At 38.8% G+C, this 25,125-nt stretch overlaps 1 protein-coding gene across 2 annotated transcripts in view; it reads right to left on the bottom strand.

Moving 5' to 3' along the window:
* FAM117B (family with sequence similarity 117 member B) overlaps positions 1-25,125 on the bottom strand; it is an 87,828-nt gene that overhangs the window by 38,320 nt on the left and 24,383 nt on the right. For both annotated transcript variants that reach the window (XM_070580780.1, XM_070580779.1), the window contains exon 2: positions 7,749-7,900. In XM_070580780.1, the coding sequence (XP_070436881.1) occupies positions 7,749-7,900 (152 nt within the window). The remainder of the gene's footprint in view (positions 1-7,748; positions 7,901-25,125) is intronic.

Genomic DNA, 25,125 nt, shown 5'->3' with positions numbered 1-25,125 from the left:
AAATAAATTATGACACATCTTTACAACAGAATACCACACAGCTATAAAATATGAATAAGGAAATTCACAATGTACTGATACAAAATAATCTCCATGAGAAATTGTTAAGGTAAAAACTCAAGACTCAGTACAGTGTGTATAGCAACTACCTGTATACAGGACCGATGGAAAGAAGAGACACATATGTAAAGCATCTCAAGAAGAATACACGTGGTAACAAAAGAAACTGATGTATCAGTGGCTGCCTCATGGGAGGAAGACCCTTCACCATATACCACTCTGCACCTCTTGAATTCTGCACTATATGAATGAACGTAGAGCCTATTCAAAATAATACTTCTCTATATATAAGGGGGGGAAAACCTTTTAAGGTAAGAGACAATCTTTCCATATGGATAGAGTGAAGTCCTCATGTGAACAACAAGGTTGCAGAAGAATAGGCTATCTTACGTTTAAGGAAAAAAAAACCTTTTTTTTTTTTTTTTTTGCAACCTCCAAGGAAGAAACTGATTTAGAGGGAGATGACCAATGGATACTAAAACCATTAGATGAAAAGTTACTAGGGAACAGAATAGTCATGTGGTACAAAAAAGTACTCCATGGATTACTTGCTAATGGCCAAAAAAAAAAGTATGTCCTTTACAAATATGTAGGATAATTCACAAAACAACAATGTTATTAAGACCAAAAAGAAAAGTACGAGAATGAGCCGTTCTAAATTAAAAGGGACTAAAGAGAAATCAAGGACAATGCATGAATCTCAGATTGGATCGTGGTTCAAAAAAAAAAATCTTGCGGAAATTTTACCATGGACTGGATGTTACAAGATATTAAGGAATTATTGATCTTGCCGGGTGAGCTAATGCTACTGTGGTTATACAGGAAACACCCTTATTTGTAGAATATATATGCTGAAGGATTTAGGGATACAGTGTCATGGTATCTGCAACACAGTTTCAGAAAGCGCAGCCAACTCACACACATACCAACAGAAGGACTGATAAAGCAAATACAGCTAACGGTTAAACTGGCAAATCTAAGGGTAGCTGTAGTATGCTTTCAATTTTGTTGCATGTTGAACATTTTCTTAGTAAAATGTTGGGGGGGGGGACCAGAATCTCGAATCCTATCAGTTGACATTTTATGAAATTCATTTAGGACAACTCCATAAAGAAATACTTCTATGAAAAAGTATCAGACCAACAAAAAAATACAGAAGGAATGACAAGAGAGTTAGAAAATCATCATTTGGAACTACTAGAATAATTACTGATTTAAACAAAATAATCAATGAATGCTAAAATCAGTGGGTGAAAGTTTGTTGGGGAACAGGATAGTTCCAGTCTCAAATACCTCCCTCCAGATCACCCATGAGCTACGAAGGGAATCCGGCGGACAGAACTCATCCGTGACGTCACGTACGTCTCGATGCACATGCACAGAGAGGAACACACATCACCCATAATATTCCTGCTAAGAGTGTAGTAACTTGAATCTAATCATGAAAAGAACAGATAAACTCAAGTTGAGAAGACTCAACAAAAATACTGGCTTGCACTCTTCAAAACGTCAGTGCCACGAAAGACAGACAAAAGCTGAGGATCTGTTTCAGATCAAAGGAGGCTAAACACACACGACACCTAAATGCCACGTGTGCTCGCTGACTGGATCCTGGCTTACAGGAGAAACTGCTAGAGAACACTACTGGGGAAACAAAAAATCTGTGCGTGTGCCACATACTAAATAACAGTATTTATCAATGTTAAATCTCCTGAATTTGGTAATTATATTGGCAATATTTTTTAAGTCCTTGTTCTTATATATGCTCAAGTATCTGAGAAGAGTCAGAATGTCTGCAAACAATAACAACAGTCATAATTAGGTGTACACAAAGAAATAAAGCAAAATATGGAAAAATGTTTATTGGTGAATACAGATGAAGAGTATATTGACGTTCCACAATGCTTGTGAGTTTTCTATTAACTTGAGACTTCTTTCAAAATAAAGACTTTTCAAAAATTAGGGAAATTACTAAAGATATTAATTTTAAGTATAAAAAATAATTCAAGGAAAAGCAAAGGAATATAAAAGTTTCCTATAGATTTAAGAACAAATTAAAGATAATGAGAATGAGTATTAGTTAGCAAGACAAATAAAAATAAGCCATAAAGAGCAACAGAGAGCTTTGCTAATTTCAGCAATGAGATGTTCAGGCAGGAAAAAATACTTAGCAAAAGTCATTAATTTTACTTAAACTCCTAATTCAAAAGATAATTGCTTTCTTTGTTCAAGTAAGCTATGCCTTTATTATAAGACACTCTTAGGTACTACTAAAAAGCAAAATTCAATTTTAATTATGTTTCACAATTTTGTTCAGTCTCGCATTGTATATCGGAAAGCTATTAAGCACCTACTAACATGCCAGGCACTGGACCAGGTCAGGTACTGGGTCAGAGAGGAACCACAGTTCTTATTCTCAAAGAGCTTTTTGTAGGAAAGAAGGAATAAAAAGCCAGTTATGATATCATGCGATGACAGAGGTCCCCTAAGAAAGGCACCTACCCCAGAACTAGGAGGACAGGGGAAGTAGGCAGGCAAGATTTGATGGCATTGGGAGAGGCTCCTGTGAGCATTAGAGCATAAACTATCAAGGCAAACAGTGGGAAGGCATTCCAAAGCAAACAGAAAAGCTGGGAAGCACGAGTGAGTGGAATACACAGGGCACTGTGGAGAGTTGGGGAATATTTTCAAAATTACTTTTAACAGAAAAAAAGCAGTTGCACAATCAAGAAACTGTATTTGTTTTAAAGGATTCCATGATGCAACTCTCCATTTGCTACACTGCAGCCCAGCCTGTAAAAAACAATACGTAGGGGCCAGCCCCATGGCTGAGTGGCTAAGTTCGCACACTCCACCTCAGAAGCCCAGGGCTTCACTGGTTCAGATCCTGGGCAGGGACCTAGCACCACTCATCAAGCCATGCTGAGGCAGCGTCCCACATAGCACAACTAGAAGGACCTACAACTAGAATATATATACATACAACTATGTACTGGAGGGATCTGGGGAGAAGAAGGAGGAAAAAAACTACGTATAGAGTCACTGGCATAGAGAAATTTGATTTAATATATGAAAAAAGAAAGGACAGGAACACCAGGCACCTGGTAAAGCATCTGGAAATGGAGATGATTTCAGAATCCCAGGCTTACCCAGGTAAGGCAAAGCTACTGAAAGGCAAGTACAGGGCTATACTGAGGTCATAGATTCAGGTCTGGAAAAAAGAGATTTCAACATCTCTTTTCCTCAATATTATTACTCCAATTTTAACCAGTGGACCATGGTTTTATTCAAAATTGAAACAGTTACTCAAAAAAGTAATTTTTTTAAAAAAGCTAATTCAGCTCTTCAGTACTTTCATTTCATCACACTAAGATATAATTTTCTAGTGTTGCTTTTATCTACCGAACATGTAAAATAGTTATTTTTTTCCTGCTATAAATTCCACATTATTCTTCCAAAAAAAGGAAATAACTTCTAAACAAGTTTGTAGACTTATTAACAGCCACCTTCAGTAATTCATTATTTTAGTCTCTCATTTGCCAATTATTTAATTTTATTAGCTTTTAAAAAATCACAAGCCATCTTACAAAGTTTCTGAACTTTGTAAGCCAAGGTACAATTGGAAAAATAAAACAATTTAATAAGTTATTAATCAAAATCAACCTCTGAAGAGGAAAAAATAGCCTCTGCAATGTCGGACTTCCGAGAGAAAATAACTAAGATTTTTAAAAGCAAAAGACCACTGGTTTATGCAATAAAGAAAATAAACAAAAGAAATAAGAAAGAAAACCAGGCACGCATCACCTGAGTCACAAATTCACACAAACAAGCCACCTGAGAGGTCAGGAAAGCTGGGAAGAGCACACCTTCCAAGTCAAAGAAGCCAAACAATCCAACCACACACACACGCTACATTTTCTCCCCCTAAAGTGGTACAGTCAGAAAACACAAAAGGTACCCCCTGGAAATCAGGGAGATCAAATTAAATTAATGAAACTGCAACCTAGTTAGATAATGCTGGGAATACAAATTAGCGTAACCTTTGTGGAGGGCGAACTGGCAAATGGTTTTTAAAAGAATCCTTAAAAGAATGCTGGGGGAGTGGGAACAGCACGCAGAGGTTGGTGACAACGTAGTAATAATAAGCTCTGTATCAAACTCTAAAGCAGAAACGGCAAATCAGCCTTGCAGAGGATGAGGCTCCTGGACCAACCCTGCTGGAGCACTGTGCCAGAAGGCTCTCAGGCTCTTCAGGCTCCCAGGGAAGGAGTGATGTCTGCCAAAGATGCACAACAACAGAATGATGCCACATTTTTGCTATCTTTGTGTAATTAGAATGATAAACAAACAGGTACAGCAAAATCTGAATCATTCAGTCATTCTCATGACCAAACAAATGATAGGGCTGGGGAGCGGACCAGAGGAGAGATTAGTATCTTTAAAATTTGTTCCCATATTCCTAACTCTTGATACTGCCTTCCTCTATATTTTCCAGAACCTCCCTCTCCCATTCCCGCTCCTCTCCAGATAGTGAGAAGGACCTTAGTGTTACATATGATATTTCTTAAATGAAAAAACCAGGGCTCAGAGTGGTGACACAATATGACTTGTCAAAAGTCAATGGCAACTTTCTGGAAGCACCCAGCTATAATGTAAGAGAATCACTTCCATCATCCTGTCTGCACCAGGGCTGATAAAAGTTCCCCAGGCCCTCAGCAGTGGCAGAAATTGCTAATCAGTCCCAGTAATTTTTAGCCTGAATTTTTTTCAGCAAAATGCTCCAGGAAGCTAACAGCAACTGACATACTGCAGAGGAGATGAAACCTACATGCCATCCTTGTTCTAATCTGACAATAATCAAAGGTCATAATCTTAATAGCAAGCATTTATTGAATGCTTACTATGTGTCAGACACTGTCCTAAGTGTTTTACATATATTTCTTGCTTAGCCTTCATAATAACCTTAAAGGATAAGTACTATTATTTTCCTCATTTTACAAAGGGGAAACAGAGGCACAGAAATGTTAAGAAAGTGCCTGAACCCCAAAGAGGATATACAAAAGGTCAATAAATACATGAAAAGATACTCAACAATACTAGTCATTAGGGAAATACAAATCAAAACCACAAGATATCACTTCATACCTACTAGGATGGCTACAATCAAAAAAAGGGAAAATAAGTGTTGGTGAGGATAGAAGAGACTGGAGCTCTCATCCATTGCTGGTGGGAATGTGAAATGAAGCAGCTGCTGTGGAAGACAGTGTGGTAGTTCCTGTAAAAGTTGAACGCAGGACCCAGGAATTCCACTCCTAGGTATGTACCAAGTGGAGCTGAAAGCAGGGATTCAGACAGACACCTGTAACACCAGCGTTCACTAGAGCCAAAACGTGTGAAGAAACCAAATGTCCATAAACAGATAAATGGATAAACACCATGTGTGGCACAGCCATACAACCAAATATTCAGCCATGAAAAGAAATGCAGTTCTGATACATGCTACAACATGGATGAACCCAGAAAACATTATGCTAAGGGCAAAATGAGCCAGCTACAGAAAAACAAATATTGTATGATTCTACTTACAGAAAAATCTAGAATAGGCAAATTCATAGAAAAAGAAAGTTGAATAGTGGTTACCAGGGGCTGGAAAAAGGAGGAAGATTTACAGAGCTTCTGTTTGGGGTGATGAAAAAGTTTTGAAAACACAGAGTGGCAATGGTTGCAAAACACTGTGAATGTAATTAATGTCACTAAATTGTATACTTAAAAATGGTCAAAAGGGCAAATTTTATGTTATACATATTTTACCAAATTTTAAAAAGTTGATTTAACTAGCCTACGTACCTTAGGGAATCTAACATCTACCAATAAAGTATTTGAGAACTTCTGATTAGTCCTGTTAGTGCTGCAGTCACTTGCCAAAGGTGGGGGCCCACAATGCAGACGAAAGCCTGGGGTGCCCCAAGCTATCACTGCATCAGACCTTAGGAGACTCTACATGTGAGCTTCACAAGCAAGATTAACAGTACAGTAATTAGAAATGTTCTTTACATTTGTACCCTTAACATTCCCAACTCGGGGGACATTCAGAAGAATATGATGCGAGTATGGGATTTACACTTCAATTCAACGTAGTCAGCGTGAGGTCACAGCAATTTGCTAAAAAGACTTAGGAACTGTGGCCACAGATCAAGGAGCTCTCGATGGCTTATAAGATTGTATATTATAAGATTGTATATTCTTACTGATAAGACGAAATATCTGAACCCAGTGAACCTGAAACCGCAGAGGAAATAAAGAGCACTGTAGAAATGTTCAAGGAAATACACCCATTCGAATTTAAATATGACATGAGGATTAAGCAGAAAGCAAGCAGAGACTGTACTCATTTTCCATACTACATGCCCTAATCTCAACAAAGTTACAGATTTTGAATAAATGCAGAGTTCTGCAGAACTCTTTGGTTTAAAAATTCACAATTTCTGAAGATTCATTACTTTTGATGAGAACAGACTCTGCATCTCCATTCCTGTAGTTGCCACTGGATTATAAACCTCACAGTGATCTCAAATTGCAAGCCTCTCCTAAACAATGGGGTTCAGTTTCAAGAGTATCAGAACAGAAACCAAGCGAAGTCCACCAAGGACACCTGTCACTTTGGAAACCAACATGCAAATCCAGAAACCACTCAAACCATGTTTACTTGGTTCTGTGAAAGGACATGCTCTCATAAAGTGCTGGGACCAAGCAACCATCAGTGATGGAAATCTGAAGTCTAAATCCAGCACTGTGGGTGATTTTCAACAATCAGATAAAGCAGCTTTTAACTCTGTAAATGATTTTCATTCTCCACTGGCAATAAAGCTGTAACTGTTCTGCTCATTCATTCCTTTGCAAATATTCTTGAGTGCTTACCCTGTCGGTACAGTACTAAGTCCTGAGGATGAAAACACAGAAATGGACAAGCCAGACACAGTTGCTGACTTTGTGGGCTCACCAGCTGGTGAGCATGAGAAACGTTAAATAAGTGATTAGACAAATATTTAATTAATTATAATCGTAGTAAGTGCTATGAAAGAAACTATACCAAACTAAGACACAGCCATCAACTGGCTTTATGACTCTGGACCTCAGCTTCCTCATTGGTAGAACCAGGCGGTAGATCTAAGGGGTCTTTTAAGACCCTTTTAATCAAAAAATGTAAAAGTATAAAACGTTGCTTCCAGAGTCCCTCTGTCAGGAATTGATGTTTATAGAATCCATCGATAATGTAACATAATCCCCATCTCCCCACACACAAAGATTTTTGGCACAAAAATATAAGGTTAGATAGAAAGTAAAGTTATCCTTACTGTTACAAGTTCTTAGGTCCAAATTTCATTTATTAAATACACTGTGATGTTCTAAACTAACTAGAAGAGGAAGAGGAAGAAAAGTATGCCCATAAATTATCCGTATGTATCGGAATTACTTTGGGAACTGTTTAAAATGCACATTCCCAAGTTTCAACCCAAACCTCCCACAGCATATCTGGAGGCCAGGCCTGGGAACCGCACTTCTGAGAAGCTTCTCAGGGCATTCTCACACACACTAATGTTTTAAGAATTTGAGCACAGAGTAGAATAACAGTATGAGAAACGGTTTCAGAGTAAAACACTTCAGCATAAGAACTGTAATAAACCAACCTGTGTGGCCTTGTCCCTCATACAAGGAGCAGCTTGCCCATGACTGTCACGAGGCCAGTGCCCTGCAAGGTACGGAGCCGCGAGGGTATCGAGAGAGGAGGTGCGGCGGATAATACTGGAGGGGCTTGAGGAAGGCGGCCGCGTCTTGTCACCTGGATTTAAGACAAATAGATTTATTTTAAAATAGATTAGAAAAGAAACAAAGTATAAACTAAGTTTTAAACTATGTAGAAGTTCTCCAACTTAAATATAAAAAATAAGTCATAAAAAGGAATATGCTATTGATTCACACAAACTTGGATGAATGTCCAGGGAATTTCACTGAGTGAAAACAGTCAATCTTAAATGGTTGCATTTATATAATTTTTTAATTTATTTCATATATTCATTTATTTCATTTATATAAAATTTTAGAAATGGAGGAAAGATTAGTGTTTACCAGGAGTTAGAGATGGGGGAGGGTTTCAAAGCCAACTGTTGGGAGGGAAGCAGGCGTCCTAAAAGGGGAACGTGAGGGACCCTGTGACAAGGAACTATGCAGCATCTTGACTGCTGAACGGTGGTGGATATACGAGCGTACAAAGGAGACTAAACAGTACAGAATCCAACACGCAAGTACAAGGAAGACTGAAGAAACCTGGATCAGAGCAGTGGGTGGCACCATGTAACATGCTGGTTGTAATGTACTATAGCTCTACAGAATGCTACCATCGAGGGAAACTGGGCAAGGTGTATTTCTCTCTGTATTATTTCTTACAACTGCAATTATCTCTACAAAAAAATAGAAAGTAAGACAAATGTATATCTACCCATTTAAAAAAATGCTGACCTTGGTTTTAAGATTAAATAGGTATAATGTTTATTTATATATATTAATATATAAATGATAATACTCATTTATCATTATATCATCTATACTCAAAAGGACATAAGGCAGTGAAGATAACCTTACAGGTAAAATTTCATTTTAATCAGCTCTGTAAGACACAGATTTTAGTGAGATTTTGTTACAATAAACACACTGTAAGAAACCATATTAACCAGGCTGTAGGAGCTATAATTGAAGCCACATATGCAAAAACTTTTTACATTTCAAGCTACAGGATACATATTTGGATGTAAGCCAAAAATAAAAACTAAAAAAACTAGGGGTAATGGGAAATTAAAGGCGATGTAAAAGAAACACTCATATATCCCCTTTTTTTTTTTAATGGGGGAAAGGAGCAGGCTTAGCTAATTTATGCTTTAAAAATAAAAAAATTAAGGGGCTTTAAAAATACTAAATATATATGTAAGTAGGATATTATATTATCTAGCCATAACCTAGCTCCATATGATAACAAATACCTTGCTCTAAGGCCATATATGAAAACACTTTAAGACGCCCTCTTCTATTTGTATTACGTTATGTCTTAATAAGGGTCTTGCATAGTTGTAAGTATAAAAATTCAGCTGCTAGTTATGTGACCCAAATAACAAAAGATTCAATTTCACTAAGATAATAGTTACAGCAGCTGTGTTGATGATAATCATAAAAGCCGCTTCACAGACATGCCTCAGATACATAATGTGCTTTCAACATGGCACAGTTATTTCCCTAAAACAATGCCCACTGCTGCAAATGCTAATCATCTCTGGATACAGTCCTCCTGTTACAGTAAACAGAAAATAAATGCAGTGCATATCCATAGGTTCAAGAAAGTACCCACATTATCAATCGTGACAAGTAAAAAGCAATAAATACACGTGTTCACGATTTTTCCTCTAAAAAGTTCATCTCTACTGGGACAGTCACAAAAAGATTGTTCTCAGCTAGGGAAAAAAAGTCGCACACACTATGTAAACTGGTGTATACTCATTAAAATCAAATTGCTAAAAGCTGTCTGGCACATTTCTTCCCCAACTATGACACTGCCTTAGTCACCCACCAGAGTCCTAATCAAACGCCCCTTCCTAAGGGGTCTGACTCCATTTTCAGGATTTTTAATCCTCCAAGAGGTGACTTTTCAACTAGGCCTCCCTACTACATTGTCTAATGAAACGGAGACTAGGAAGGCTACACATGGCCACATGGAAAAATACTCAATATTTTCTCTTTTGAACTCCCCTCCTAGAAGCCATTCATTTAAACACTTACTAAGGGTCTGTGAGCCAGCGCTAAGCCCTAGAAATTAAGACGACTACGTTCCAGCCTTCGGTGAAGAACACAGTCTACACGGAGCTTGTCATTACTCCACTTCCACCCAGGTTTCCCAAACTGACAGGATTTGGTGCCTAATTACGAGGGAGTTTAGAGGAGGAGAGGGAGCCCAGGATTCAAAGACGACTAAAGACTCCCGGCCCAGAGAACAAGGCTGCGTTTACAGGGAAGTCCAGAGGAAGAGACTGGACAGCTGACAAGAGCCTTCCCGAGCTGGCCGCGCAGGCCTCCAGGCCTCTCTCTGCCTGGACTACCTTCCTACCCTTTCTTTGGTTGGGCTGGTTCAGATGTCTGAAATGAAATTCAAAATTCAGTTTAGACGTTTCCTCTGGAAAATCTTCCCTGAACAGCCACCCCAGCCCAAGAAACACATCAACGTCTTGGTCAAAAGCCCTGCTGTGTGCTCCACAGCACGGTTCGCTGCGGCGGCCCCTGACCGCTCCGGGGCTCCACCAGAGACTGCGATTCTGGAGGGCAGGAATTTTACTCCTCCCCACCCCAGGGCTTAAGACAGTACTCGACATAGATGCAGAGAAGAGAACGATGCCTGATGATACTGTCCTCTATCAACAAGGGCAGGAGCGTGCAATAAATTCAGATATTCTTTGGTTAACCCAAAGTAAATCAACACAGACAAATACTACCTGTTATCACTTATATGTGGAAAGTCAAACTCATAGAAACAGAGAATAGAAAAGAGGTTGCCAGGGGGTGGGGGAAATGGGGAGAGGCTGATGAAAGGGTACAAATCTTCAGAAAGATGAATAAATAAGGTCTGAGGATCTAATGCATAACATGTTGACCACAGCTGATAACACTGTATTGTATAACCGAATGTGCTAAGAGACTAGAACTTAACATGTTCTCACCAAAAAAATAAAAAAATATGTGAGGTGATGGATGTGTTAATTAACTAGACGGGAGGAATCCTTTCACAATACATACCTATATCAAATCATCATGATGTACACTTTATCTTACAGTTTTGTCAATTATACCTCAATAAAGCTGAAAAAAAACGAAGTACATCAAAACAACAAAACAAAGGTTCAAACTTGATTTTGTTCTTCAAAAATCAAGTCTTCTGGGGCCAGCCCAATGGTATAGTGGTTAGGTTCACACAATCTGCTTTGACGGCCCAAGGTTCACAGGTTCAGATCCTGGGTGCAGACCTGTACACCACTCATTAAGCCATGCTGTGGCAGTGTCCCACATAAAAACTGAGGGAGACTGGCATGGATGTTGGCTCAACAACAATATTCCTCAAGCAACAAGAGGAAGACTGGCAACAGATGTTCGCTCAGGGCCAATCTTCTTCACCAAAAAAAATAAGTAAAATCTTTACAGAAATTAACTGCAACAGGCATTATAAATTTCAGTCAATGCCTTGGGCTGTGGGGTTCACAGCGCCCCGACTAACGGTACCAGTTCAAGTGATTCCTGGGTAACTTCAATGGCATTAGTAGAGCATCCCAAACCATGGCCCCCGGTATCACATTGCAAAGGTTCTACTGACCTTGTTAGAGTTAAGTATTTGTAGAACTTGATCAGGTATTGGCTTAAAGGCTGTATTTCCTGTTATCCTCAAAATCACTTAACAAGAAGAAGAGATTAAACTAAACACAGCCATTTATTCAGAAAGGGGAAAAAAATCTTTCCTTTTTCAAGTATATATAAAGAACCTAACAGTACAAAAAAACTCCAATAGGCCACCACACAGAGATAACCATTTTAATGACTGTTTATTTCCAAAAATCTGTCTACACTTACACACGTACAATTTTATATAAATGAGGCCCTATTAGGCATGCTACTACTTATTGTTGAGAAATCAAAAAGGCATGTTGAGGACCCCTTTCCTTTGCAATAAATATAAATCTACAATATATCACCATTTTTAACAGCTGTATAGTAGCCTACTGAATGGATATACCATAACTTAATTCCATACTGATGGACTTTTCCAGTGGCAGATATATATCTTTTTATACTTAATTCTCTCTTTGTGAAAAAGTTTCTAGACATCAAATTGTGTATCCAAGGATAAACATAGATTAAAACTTTTTTTTTTTTTAAAGATTGGCACCTGAGCTAACATCTGCTGCCAATCTTTTTTTTTTTTTCCTTCTTCTTCTTCTCCCCAAAGGCCCCCACAAGCTGTATATTCTAGCTGTGAGTGCCTCTGGTTGTGCTGTGTGGGACGCCGCTTCAGCGTGGCCTGATGAGCGGTGCTAGGTCTGCACCCAGGATCAGAACCAGCGAAACCCTGGGCTGCTGAAGCGGAGCATGCGGACTTAACCACTCGGCCACAGGGCCGGCCCCAAATTAAAATTTTAAGTACTGCCAAATTGCCTTCCACCAGAAAGGATTTTCCTCTAATAATACTCATTTGCCCACATTCTGAACTGTATTTTATCAATTTTTATCAATCTAAAAAAGATGAAAAATACTATTTTATTTGCATTTCAATTATTGAGTTCAAATATATTCATATGTTACTGGCAATTTATATTTCTCTAATACGTTACACCAGTATCATAAAAATATTACTCCTATTCTCTCTTTTCTTAATCTTACAGACATCTTTTCTTCTGATGAAGAAACATTTAAATTGAAGGAGGTTCTTTCAGTTTCATTTTAGCTTCCTTCTTTTATTAAATTCAAGTAAAATTAAATGTGGTCGATTTTATCTTAAATAGCATGCACAGCATGATTAAATTCTTATAAAAGTATATGTCTATTCACCCACTGTCTAAACTGCCTCCTAGCACACACACACACACACACACACACACACACACACACACGCACGCCCTTAAAATGTCTCTGGAAAGACAGAAAAAAACTGATGACACTGACTGCCTCCAGGAAGGGGAATGGATGGCTGGTAGAAAGAGAGGTGCAAGGGAGGTATTTCACTGCCTTCCCAATTGTACCTTTTAAATTTGACACGTGAACTTATTACTGATATTTTTAAAATTCATATTCTTTGATTCAATGATTCTACATTTAGGCACATACACAGAATAGTCAAATGTGGAAAAGGGCTTTAAATTCAAAGATATTCATAACATTTGCAATTGTAAAAATCATAAATATGTCCAAAGTCATAGAATAGGAAACTGATGGAAAATACATAATGGAATATTAAAAACACTAAAAATTTTGTTTTGAAATGATAAACTTACATGAGAATTTATACTTAACAGAAAATTTAGGAAAAAAGTATGTTTCCATAATTTATTTCTAATTTCATATCTTCTTCAATTATTTCCATATTTCTTCTTCAGTTAATTTGTCCACTAAGTTCTCAATGAAACATTAACAGGCAATATAACTAATAACTGATACAGGCACAGTAGTACCTAATTAATAGTTAATCCTAATATGAACTAAATGATTAATTTAACCAAACTGCCTAGAGATAGGGTATCAAAAAAAGGATTATTCTAGAAATTTTAAAAATCCAGTTAGTAATTATTTTGTTAAATATGAGACTTAATTTATATAAAATGGACCCTTTTTTTAGTGTACAATTTGAAGAGTTCTGAAAAACAAAGAGACCCATTTAATTACCGTGACAATCAGGACTTAGAACACCGCCATCACCCTAAAATGATTCCTCTCCACCCTTGGACCGAGGCAAACTGACCCTCTCTCTGTCAGAGTCAGTTTTGCTTCTTTAAACACGTCACATAAATGTGATCATCTGGTGCGTGTTCATGTCTCACTTCCTCACTCAGCACAATGTCTGAGAGGCCCATGCTTTTGTGTGTTAGCAGTTCACTCCTTTCTATTGCTGAGCATTCCACTGTGTGGCAAGACATGGTAGTCAATTTTATGTGTCAACCTGACTGGGCCACGGGGCACCCAGACAGTCAGTTACACGTTATCCTGGGAGGCTGTGTCTGGGTGAGATGAACATCTGAATCGGTAGCCTGAGTAAAGCAGACTGCCCTTTCCGACGTGGGTGAGCCTCGTCCAATTCACTGGAGACCTGAATACAACAGGAAAGGCTGAGCAGGACAAAAACGGGAAATATGCTGTCTCTGCCCGGCTGCCTGCACTGCGACATGGGTCCTCCGCTGCCTTCTGACTCAGGTTCAGACTGGAATTTAGAGCATCAGCCCTCCTGGTCCTCAGGCCTTCAGACGGGGACTGGAACCACGCCATCGACTCTTCAGGGTCTCCAGCTTGCTGACTGCAGATGACAGGACTTAGCCTCCAGAACCACATGAGCCAACATGAGCAAATTCCTTATAATAAATCAATCTCCATCTGTCCATCTATCTCATGCGTCAATAGGATGGATAGAGATATACAGATACATATGACACATATATATCCTACTGGTGGTGTTCCTCTGGAGAACCCAGACTAATATAATATACAACAATTTGGTTATCCAACAGCATGTTGGTGGACATTTAGGTTGTTTCCAGCATTTCAGAATAAAGCATATATTAACATTCTTGTACAAGTCTTTTTGTGGACGTTTTCATTTCTCTTGGGTAACCAGTGGAAATCCTGGGTTGAAGGATAAGTTTAGCTCTCACTTTATAATACACTGACAAAATGTTTTCCAAACTGGTTGTACCAGTTTACATTCCCACCAACAGTGCATAAGAGCTCCAGTTGCTCAACATCCTCACCAACACTTAGCATTATCAGATTTTTCATTTTAGTCATCCTAGTAGATGTGTAATGGTATCTTGCTGTGGCTTTAATTTGCATTTCCCCAGTGACCAATGAGCTTGACCACTTTTAAGTGCTTTTTGGCCACTGGTCTATCTTCTTGGTGAGGTGTCTGATCAAATCCATTGCCCATTTTTTGATTGGGTAGTTTGTCTTCTTATTAAATTGGATTTACATATTCTGGATGCAAATCCTTTGTCAAATATATGTATGTGAACATTTTTGCCTAGTCTCAGGTATCTTCATTTTCAATGATGTTTTCTGAAAAGCAATTTGTAATTTCAATAATACAATTTATCAACTACTTCTGTTAACAGTTTGTGTTCTTCTGTGCTTTAAGAAATCTTTGCCAAGCCAGCCCTGACAGCCTAGTGGTTAAGTTCAGCACACTCCGCTTCAGCAGCCTGGGTTCAGTTCCCAGTCATGGAACCACACCACTCATCTGTCAGGAGCCATGCTGTGGCAGCGGCTCACACAGAAAAACCAGAACGACTTACAACTAGAACATACAACTACGCACTGGGGCTTTGGGGAGGGGAAAAAAAAAGAGGAAGATTGACAACAGATGATAGTTCAGGGCAAATCTTTCCCAGCCAAAAAAAAAAAATCCTCCCCCAAAAACTTTCCCTACTCCAAGATCAAGAAAATTTGCTCTTTTCTTTTAGATCTTTTTCAATTTTAGATTTCACATTTAGATCTTCAATCCATTTAGATTTCATTTTTGTGTACAGTTTGAGGAAATGGTCAAAGATCATTCCCCCCACATTTGTTCCAGAACCATTTGTTGAAAATACCATTCTTGCCCCCACCAAACTACCTTAGGAACCTCTATGGAAATACGTGGGCAATTTCTGGATGTTCTATTCTGTTCCATTGATCTATATCTCTGTCCACAGGCAGTATAGTATAAGTTATCCAATTTAATTATTATTTTCCAATATTGTTTTGGCTATCTGTGTTTTCATGTAAATTTTAGGTTTAATAGTAAAACATCAAATTTTATATTTTTTTTCATATAAATTTTAGAACCAGAGTAGGGGTCATGAGAGCTGAGATCCTTGGTTTGTTCCTGATCTTATGAGGAAAGAAATATGTTAGCTGTAAGCTTGTATTATCTATCTATAATAATAAAGCTGCTTTTTATTAGAAAGTTCTCTTCCAGTCCTAGTTTCCTGAGAGCTTTTAACATGAAGAAATGCTGAATTCTATCAAAAATGCTTTCTGCATAAACTGAGACAATCAGCTAGTTTTCCTTCTTTGCTCTTAGATAATAGAGTGAAATACAGTTGATTCTCATTATTCATGGTAGTTATGTTCTAAAGTTACTGTGAACACTGAAATAGGGGATATTGAACCATGCCCCTAGAGGAAATATAGGGTTAGACCCCTGCAAGCATCTAACCACAACATTTTCATCAACCGATCAACACATAACCTTGCTTTACGTGTGCTTCTCTTGAAAGACACCTTATTTAATATATATGATGAACACTGAAATCATGGCCAACAGCACTATAACTCATGCCTGAACAAATTTTATCTAACACACACATTGCCTCCATAAGGCACATCACAGCCTCCTTGTGCTTAGGATCACTAGACAGCACTTCAGCACACACTTGGAGGCCATTTTAAAGGAAAAATATCAACAAAAAGTGAAAAATGAGGTACTAAACAGACTGTGAAAAGTATGCTGGTTTATAGTATGAGAGCTGAAACAAAGCAGAGCCCTTTGTTTGACCTCAGCTGGGAACACGTGCATCGTCAACTCACATTCCTTCCTGTCTGCAAATGATTGCAAAACTCTCACAAGCACTGATTTTGGAATTACAAAAACATTTTAGCTAGTGGGCAAATTTTCAAGTATGGAATCCGCAAATAATACAGATTGACTGTATACTGATTGATTTTTTACTATTAAATCAACGTTGTATCCTTGGGATAAATTCCACTTAGTCATGATACATAATCATCATATTTATATTTATACTGCTTGACTTAATTTGCTAATGTTTTGTTTAAAAGTTTTGTGTTTGTATTCATGAAGAATATTGTCATGTAGGTTTTTTCACAACGTTTCTGTATGGCTTTTGTATTAGAGTAATACTACCTCATAAAAGGAGTTGGGAAATGTTCTCTCTTCTATTTTCTGGAAGCGTTTATGCACAATTAGTATTACTTATCTCTTAAAAGTGTGATAGAGTTCACCATTGAGCCATGTGGTCTGCAGTTTTCTTTATGAGAAGGTTTTTAACTATGAATTCAATTTCTTTAATAGACATAAGGAAGCTAAAAGGATACGCAGATTTTCTGTTTCTTCTTGTGTCAGTTTTGGTAGTTTGTCTCTTAAAGAGTTTGTCTAAATTTATCTAAATTGTTGAATGTACTGGCATAAAGTCCACAAAGATCCTTTATCGCCCTTTTAATGTATGTAGGATCTGTACTAATAGCCCCTTTTCCATTCCTGGCATTGGTAATTTGTATCTTTTTTCCCTTCATCGATCTAATTAAAGGTTTATCATTTCCATTTATCCTTTTGAAGAACCAGCTTTTGATTTCACTGATTTTCTCTATTTTAAGTTTTCTAATTCACTGATTTCTGTTCTTATCGTTATTTCCTTCCTTCTACTTCCTTACTACTTACTTTGGGTTTAATTTGCTCTTCTTTTTCTAGCTTCTTAAAGCAGAGGCTTAGAAAATTAATGATTTTGGAATTTTCTTCCTTTCCAATATTAGTGTTTTTCAAAGCTATACATTTCCCTCTAAGCATGTCTTCGCTGTATCCCCAAAAATTTATGTTGTGTTTTCACTACCATTCAGATTAAAAGATTTTCTACTTTCCCTTGTGATTTCTTCTTTGACCCATGGATTATTTAGAAATGTTTTTTCAATTTCCAAATATTGTGGAGACTTTCCATGTATCATTCTGTTATTGATTTCTAATTTAACTCTGTTGTGCACAAAGAATATATTTTGTATGATTTCACTCCTTTTAAAGTTAATGAGACTTATTTTATGGCTCAGCATATGGTTTACCTTGGTGAACATTCCATGTGCAGTTGAAAAGAATGTGCACTGTGCTATTGTTGAATGCTCTATAAACACACATTAGGTTATGTTTGGTGATAAGATTGCTTAGGTCTTCTGACTGCTTACTGATTTTCCGTCTACTTGTGTTATCAATTACTGGGAAAGGAATGTTGACCTCTGCTTCATGAATTCTGAAGCTTTACTAACAGAAGCATACAGAGTTACAATTAACATATGTTCTTGATGAACTGTCCCCTTTGTTATTATGAAATGTCCCTCTTTTTCCTTATTCTTAAGTCTACTTTAAATAGTAATCAGTACTCCAGCTGTCTTATGCTCAGTTTTGTGCAGTGCATATTTTTCCATATTTTTACTTTTAACCTAGCTGTTTGTTTATATTTAAAGTCTTTAGGTTGCATATAACAGGATCTTGTTCTTTGTTAAATCCAGTCTGATAATCTCCATATTTTGATTAAAGCACTTAGACCATTTAACATTGACATGGTCATAGCAATCTACCATCTTGCTATTTTCTATTTGTCTCATCTGTTCTTTGTTCTTTTCCCCTCTTTTCCTAAATAATTTTGGCTTGAGTATCTTAGTAGTTCAGATACCCTACTGATACATTAGCTACTCCTTTACTTTTTGCGTCGTTGGCTCTAGGGCTCTACAATTTGCATTTTAACTTATCAGCCTACCTTCAAACAAAATTATATATCTTTACTTGTAATGTAAGATCCTTAGGACTGTATGTCTCCATTGCTGCCTCCTGTCCTTTGTGCTATTATTGTCATATATTCTATGTACACATTATAGACCCACACATGCTATTATATTTAGCTTTAAGCAATTACCTTCCAAACAGGTCAAATGATGAGAACAAAGTCTTTTTTTTCTTTTTCCAGGAAGATTAGCCCTGAGCTAACAACTGCTGCCAACCCTCCTCCTTTTGCTGAGGAAGACTGGCCCTGAGCCAACATCTGTGCCCATCTTCCTCTACCCTACATGAGGGATGCCTGCCACAGCATGACCTGCCAAGCAATGCCATGTCCACACCTGGGATCTAAACTGGCGAACCCTGGACCGCCGAAGCAGAATGTGAGAACTTAACTGCTGCACCACCAGGCTGACCCTAACACAGTCTTTCATCTTTCTTACTCACTCACTATTTCTGTTCTCTTTATTCATTTGCATAGATCCAAGTTTTCATCTGGTATCACTTTCCTTCCACCTGAAGAACTGCCTCTAGCATTTCTCCTAGAGCAAGTGTGCAGGCAACAACTCTCTCAGATCTTATACATATGAAAAGTATCTGCCGTTCATTTTGAAGGATTTTTGCTGGGTATAAAATTCTATCTGGGTTTACATTTTTATTTTATGTTTTTAGCATTTTAAGATATCATTCCATTACGTTCTACCACACATTATTTCTAGCAAGAAATTTTTTGTTCCTCTGTACATAAAATGTCGTTTTTCTCTAGCCGCTTTAAAATCTTTTTCTCCATCACTGGCTTCAGCCGTTTGATTATGACATGCCTCAGTATGGTCTTCTTTGTGTTTATTTGGCTTGGGATTATTAAACCTCTTGGATCAGCAGGTTTACAGTGTTCACAAGGTTAAGAAATTTTTCTGTCACTATTTCTTTAAACTTTTTTTTTTTTTTGCTCTGCCCCTGCTTCTGGGACAATTACACCACATTATACCATAAATCACAAAAGTTCTGTTCATTTTTGTTATTTTTAGTCCTTCTTTTCTCTGCGTTTAATTTTTGGGTAGTTTCTATTACTATGTCTTCAAGTTCACTGATCTTTTCTTTACCAGATAAGAAACTGCTGTTATCTACTGTTAATCCCCATCAGTGAATTTTTTCATTTCACTTTTATATTTCTCATCCCTACGAATTCCATTTTCTTTTTTTTCAGGGAAAGATTTGCCCTGAGCTAACATCAGTTGCAAATCTTCCTCTTTTTTCCTTCTCTCTGCAAAGCCCCAGTGCACGGCTGTATATCCTAGTTGTAACTCCTTCTAGCTCTCTGTGAGCTGCCACCTCAGCAGGGCTACTGACAGATGGCTGGTGTGGTTCCACAACCAGGAATTGAACCCGGGCCACCAAAGCGGCGACAGCACCAAACTTTAACCACTACACCATCAGGGCTGGCTCCATTCAGTTCTTTTGAAATATATTTTCTTTTTCTTCTCATTACATTCATGTTTTCCTTTAAGTCTTTGTGCTTCCTGAATATATTTATAACACCTGCTTTAAAGTTTCTGTCTGCTAACTCTATCATCTTTGTTATTCTTAGCCTGTTTCCGCTGCCTTAGTTTTCTCCCAGTGTTCACATTTTCTGGATACTGGTAATTTTTTATTGGATGCTGTACACAGTGTTATACTTTTTAGTGTCTGGATTTTGTTATCTTCCTTTAAAGACTGTTGGGCTTTGTTCTGAAAGTTAGTTAAGAAATCTGTGGGGGCCGGCCCTGTAGCTGAGTGGTTAAGTTCACACGCTCCGCTTCGGTGGCCCAGGGTTTTGCCAGTTCAGATCCTGGGTGGGGACATGGCACCACTCGTCAAGCCATGCTGAGGCAGCGTCCCACATGCCACAACTAGAAGGACCCACAACTAAAAATACACAACTATGTACCGGGGGGCTTTGGGAGAAAGAGGAAAAATAAAATCTTTAAAAAAAGAAAAGAAAAGAAAAGAAATCTGTGGATTAGCTTTATCTTTGAAGTTTAAGTTTTAGGACAGATTGGGGTACTGAACATCCTGGATGATCAGAAAGGTCTCACCACTCCGTCTGGTCAGTGCTTGAGCAGCTCCCCAGCCCTGGGAATTACTCAACTTACAGTTCCCTGGTCAATCTGTGTCCAGTCTCACAGAGTTTCACTCTACATACACACTGCTTTAGCAAAGGCTAAAGGAAACCCCTATCTATATTTCTACAACTCTTTTTCTACATAACTCCCTCTTCTCTGAAACTCTGTCCAGCAATTTTCAGCCACTTCAGCCACTCTGAATTATAATCTCTATCTCACCAATTCAAGAAGACATCACACCCTGACCAAGATCCCCCTACTGCACCACAGTCTGAAATCTGTGTTCCAGCAGAAATCCAGGGCAACTACAGTGCTCATCTTGTACATTCCCACACTGCCTGTTGTCCAATATCAAAATGCAGCTGTTTAACACCTTTTGTCCCATTTTCCCCATGGTTTACATAGGAGATTAAGTCCAGAGATTGTTTCTCACGGCCAGAAGTAGTTGTTTTCTCACGTCCAAGTAACCATACTCTAAACTCAAGTGACTCCTGATGCATCATCCAGAACTAGAAAGAGATCTTTCGCTTAGCGAGTTGTTTTACTCATGGAACAGTTTTTGATGCATATAGAACAATATAAATAACGAGGAAAAATGAAAAATAACAATAAGGAAAAAAATGAAATAGCTAAATACAACTAACATTGATTGAGCAATTAATACATATGAGGCACCATGCTAACGGCTTTCCATGCACTACCTCATTAAACTACACAACACCACTCTGAGGTAGAGATTACTCAACTCACTAACGCAACCAACCTTCATTAAGCACCTATTATGCACCCAGACTGTTCCAGGTACTGGTGACATCGTGGTGAGCACAGAAGTCAAAATGTACAATCTTTAGGAGTCTATCATCATTAAGCCCCTCCAGTTGAGGAAACTGAGCTTTAGAAAAGTTAAGTAACTTGTCACCATTACATAGTTAGTAAGAAGGTAGAGCCAAGGCTTCAGTGCAAATCTCTTTAAAACTAAACTCTGAGCAAGCTCTAAACTACCACATGAAAGGCCTTTCAGAGAATTCACAGTCTAGTGAGAAATACAGATACCTAAGTACATACGACATAGGATGATAAACACCAGAAGAGTGGTATGTCCACAGTGCTAAGAGGCGCACTCACAGGGCACCTATCACATTTTACTACAAGCAGCAAGAAGAAACCTATGGGCGCCCTCGACACTGCCTAGAAACCTGCTTAGCTAGATCACCTGGTTCATTAGGCACACGTCTATTGCAGGCAGGAGTGTTGCTAACTTTTCTGCAGCAGTATAACAAAGATCCCCCTTCCTCCAGTTTTCAACAATACGTTTCTCATCTCCTTTTGAGCCCCCACCTGCAACTTCCTCAAAGCCCAAATTTATAACCTGTTCAAAGAAACTTCTCCATCATGAGTGACAAAATTCTTCCCACCTCCGCCCACTGCCTGGTTCCAAAGTCACTCCCACAATTTTACATATTTGTTATGGCAGCACCCTGCATGCAGGTATCTGAATCTCTATTAGTTAACTATGCTGCATAACAAATCTCTCCAAAACTTAGTACGGTAGCTCCAAAACAACAAACATTTATTATCTCACAGATTCTGCAGGTCAGAAATCCAGGTGTGGAGCTGGCCCCGTGGCCGAGTGGTTAAGTTCGCGCGCTCTGCTTCGGCGGCCCAGGGTTTCACCAGTTCGGATCCTGGGTGTGGACAAGGCACCACTGGTCAGGCCACATTGAGGCAGCATCCCACATGCCACAACTAGAAGGACCCACAACTAAAAAAATATACAATTATGTACTGCAGGGATTTGGGGAGGAAAAGTAGAACAAAAAAAAAAGACTGGCAACAGTTGTTAGCTCAGCTGCCAATCTTTCAAAAATAAAAAGAAGAAAGAAAGAAATTGAGGTATGATTTAACTGTGTCTGTGACTCAGGGTCTCTCACAAGGATGCAATTAAGGCATCAGCTGGGGCTGTAGGTACCAGGGCTCAATGGAGGGATCTGCTTCCAAGCTCATTCACATGGCTAATGGCAGACCTCAGGTCCTTGTTAACTGTTTTTGCCAGGAACATCAGTTTCTTGCCACTTGGCCCTCACTAGAGGACTACTTAAATACAGCAAGTTGTGACCCCAATGGAACAAGGACTCAGCAAGCGAGTGAGGGAGAGCAAGATGCAAGTGACAATCTTTCGGCAACCTCATCTCAGAAGTGAGATCTCATCACTTCTGCTATAGTCCTTTGTTAGAATTGAGCCACTAGGTCCAGCTCGCACTCAAGGGGAGGGTATTACACAAGGGCACGAATACCAGGAGGTGGGACCAACTGGGAGACACCTCAGAGGCTGCCTACCTACAAGAGGTCATACCTGCAAGAGGTCAAACCAAGGGACTAGTCATCACAAATGAGGGATACCCAAGGGGAGGGGAAATGCCTAAAGGGCAGAGGTTATGTGAAAGAGGTGGCAACTCTTTCACATAACCTCTTAAATTCAACTCTTAAAAACAGGGATTTGGCAGTGATGGGGCAGGAAAGAGCATACCAAAAGAACAAAAAAGAAATGACATATTCCTCTAGGAACTATACGTACCTTACAATGGCCAAAACAAAAGGACTCGCAATTTATGACCACGAATTGGCCAGAAAAGGGCTTGAATGCTACCCCAAGGATTTTGGATTTTATCCTGAAGGCAGCAAGGGAAATGACACTATCAGATTTGCATTTTAGAAGGAATTTTTAGCCAGCAGCATGGACAGAGAAGGAACTGAGTCAGGAAGCTCTATTAAGTGACTATTCCAACAATCCAAGTGAGCAAGGCAACTAGAATCAAGAAACATGAACTATTTCAGAGCAATTCGAGAGGTCAGCAGTCCTCTTAGGGGTATCCACGTGTGCTGCGTTCATGTTGAAGGGAGGCGGACAGACGAGCAGCAGAGTGGACAGAATACGGAATTTGAAACTATCCAGATCCCATGCAAACCCAGCTCCATCAGTCATACTGCCACCTGGTCAGTTACTTAACTGTTCTGAACCTCTCTCACTGCCTCTGTGAGATAAACAGGGTTGTTGTGAGGATTAACCGAGAATGTTCATGTACAAAGCCTGGACGTGGTAATATAGCATCTAGGATATAATTCATTCACTTTCAAACACATGGAGTTTGATATAGCTATAAGATATTCAATTGAGACTTACCAGGCAGTTTGACACGTCAGTGTGTGTACAAGAGTGTGTGCAGAGTTCTGAAGGACAAATTCAGAAGTAACGTGTGTCTAAGTAGGCTAAAGTCATCGGTGCACAAACAGCTGACGAGGCATAAGAGAAGTGAGTCCCGAAAGGAACACTAAGAAACAAGAACCTGTCGGGGACATGCAAAGAAAGAGAAGTTTGAGAAAGAGGCTGCCTCTGGATTGCTGTGAGGATTAAATAGAAAAAAAAACACCACATAAAACACCCAGCATGTAGAGGACACTGTACTTTCTTTCAAGAGCCATTTCGATAAAGTCAGGTCAGCAGGCAGAAGTCATACCGGATAGTCTGAGGCACGACTGGGAAGTGAAAAGTCAGACATGACCCTTGAAAGAAGGTTCCGCATGAAGGGAAAGGAATAAAGTCAAAGCTTTAAAAGAAATGTGATAGAAGAAATGACTGGCCTTTACTTCATCACTCTAAAGCAGGCACTAGCAACTTAAACACTAAATTCAAGCCCAAAATAAACAGTAAAAGAAAATGCTTTGTGGTGAAGCAAGGACTTGGCTCTCCAGCATAGACACTGGGCAGTTGAAACCAAAGTTCACGCTACCTTAATTCGTAAGTATGCCATCTCCTTTCTGAGCTCCCATTGTAAGCAATTAAAAAAAAAAACTAAACAGATCCATTTGTAACCAATAAACACTTGTTAACATCAGTCTTCAAAGAGCAACAATGAAGGAACACAATACAAAAAGTAAATAGAACTTAAGTTTCATATTTCAAAAGGGACTTTAGAATCTTATCAATTTTCATATTTCAACAGGTACCTGAGAATCTTACCAATCACTGCACATATCACGTTGTACTTGCTAACATTCACAATATTAGTTTTAACTCTGTCTCTGTCTACCTCGCAGGAAACACGAATTTAGAACTGCCTGCCGTATGTCTAGAGCGCTGAGCTACTGGCAATTCTGAACCTATCATTTCTATCACCTCTCTGATCATCCTCCTGTGTTGCCTACCTTCCAGAGCACTCATCCAATAAACATTTTTTGAGTATCTACTATTCATATAAAAAAGAATGAAAGAAAAAAGTCCTAGCTCCTGGAAAACATTGTAATAGGGAAAAATGACACCATAAAACCAACAAATAACATGTTAGGCATTAATAATAGAGAAAAACAAAGCAGGGCAAAGGAGCTGGGAAGCGTGCTGTATAGGGTTGCCGTTTGATAACGACGTTAGGGCAGGCCTTTCTCATAGGATACCTGCACAGAGACCTTAGAGCAGACACAGGAGAGGGGAAAGAGTGTCTGAGGAGTGATCCAGCCAGACAGCGGAACAAGTGAAAAAGCTCTAAGGGAGAAGCCCTCCTGGCCTCCAAAAATCGCTTAACCTTTGCCCTCCTGGTACCCTCCCAACCAAAACTGTAAGGTTCACCACAACAACACCAT

This window comes from Equus przewalskii, chromosome 17, assembly GCF_037783145.1.
Source record: "Equus przewalskii isolate Varuska chromosome 17, EquPr2, whole genome shotgun sequence".
NCBI classification, from domain to species: domain Eukaryota; kingdom Metazoa; phylum Chordata; class Mammalia; order Perissodactyla; family Equidae; genus Equus; species Equus przewalskii.
The sequence above is the reverse complement of the archived record's forward strand: the minus strand, read 5'-3'. Positions and strand labels throughout refer to the sequence as shown.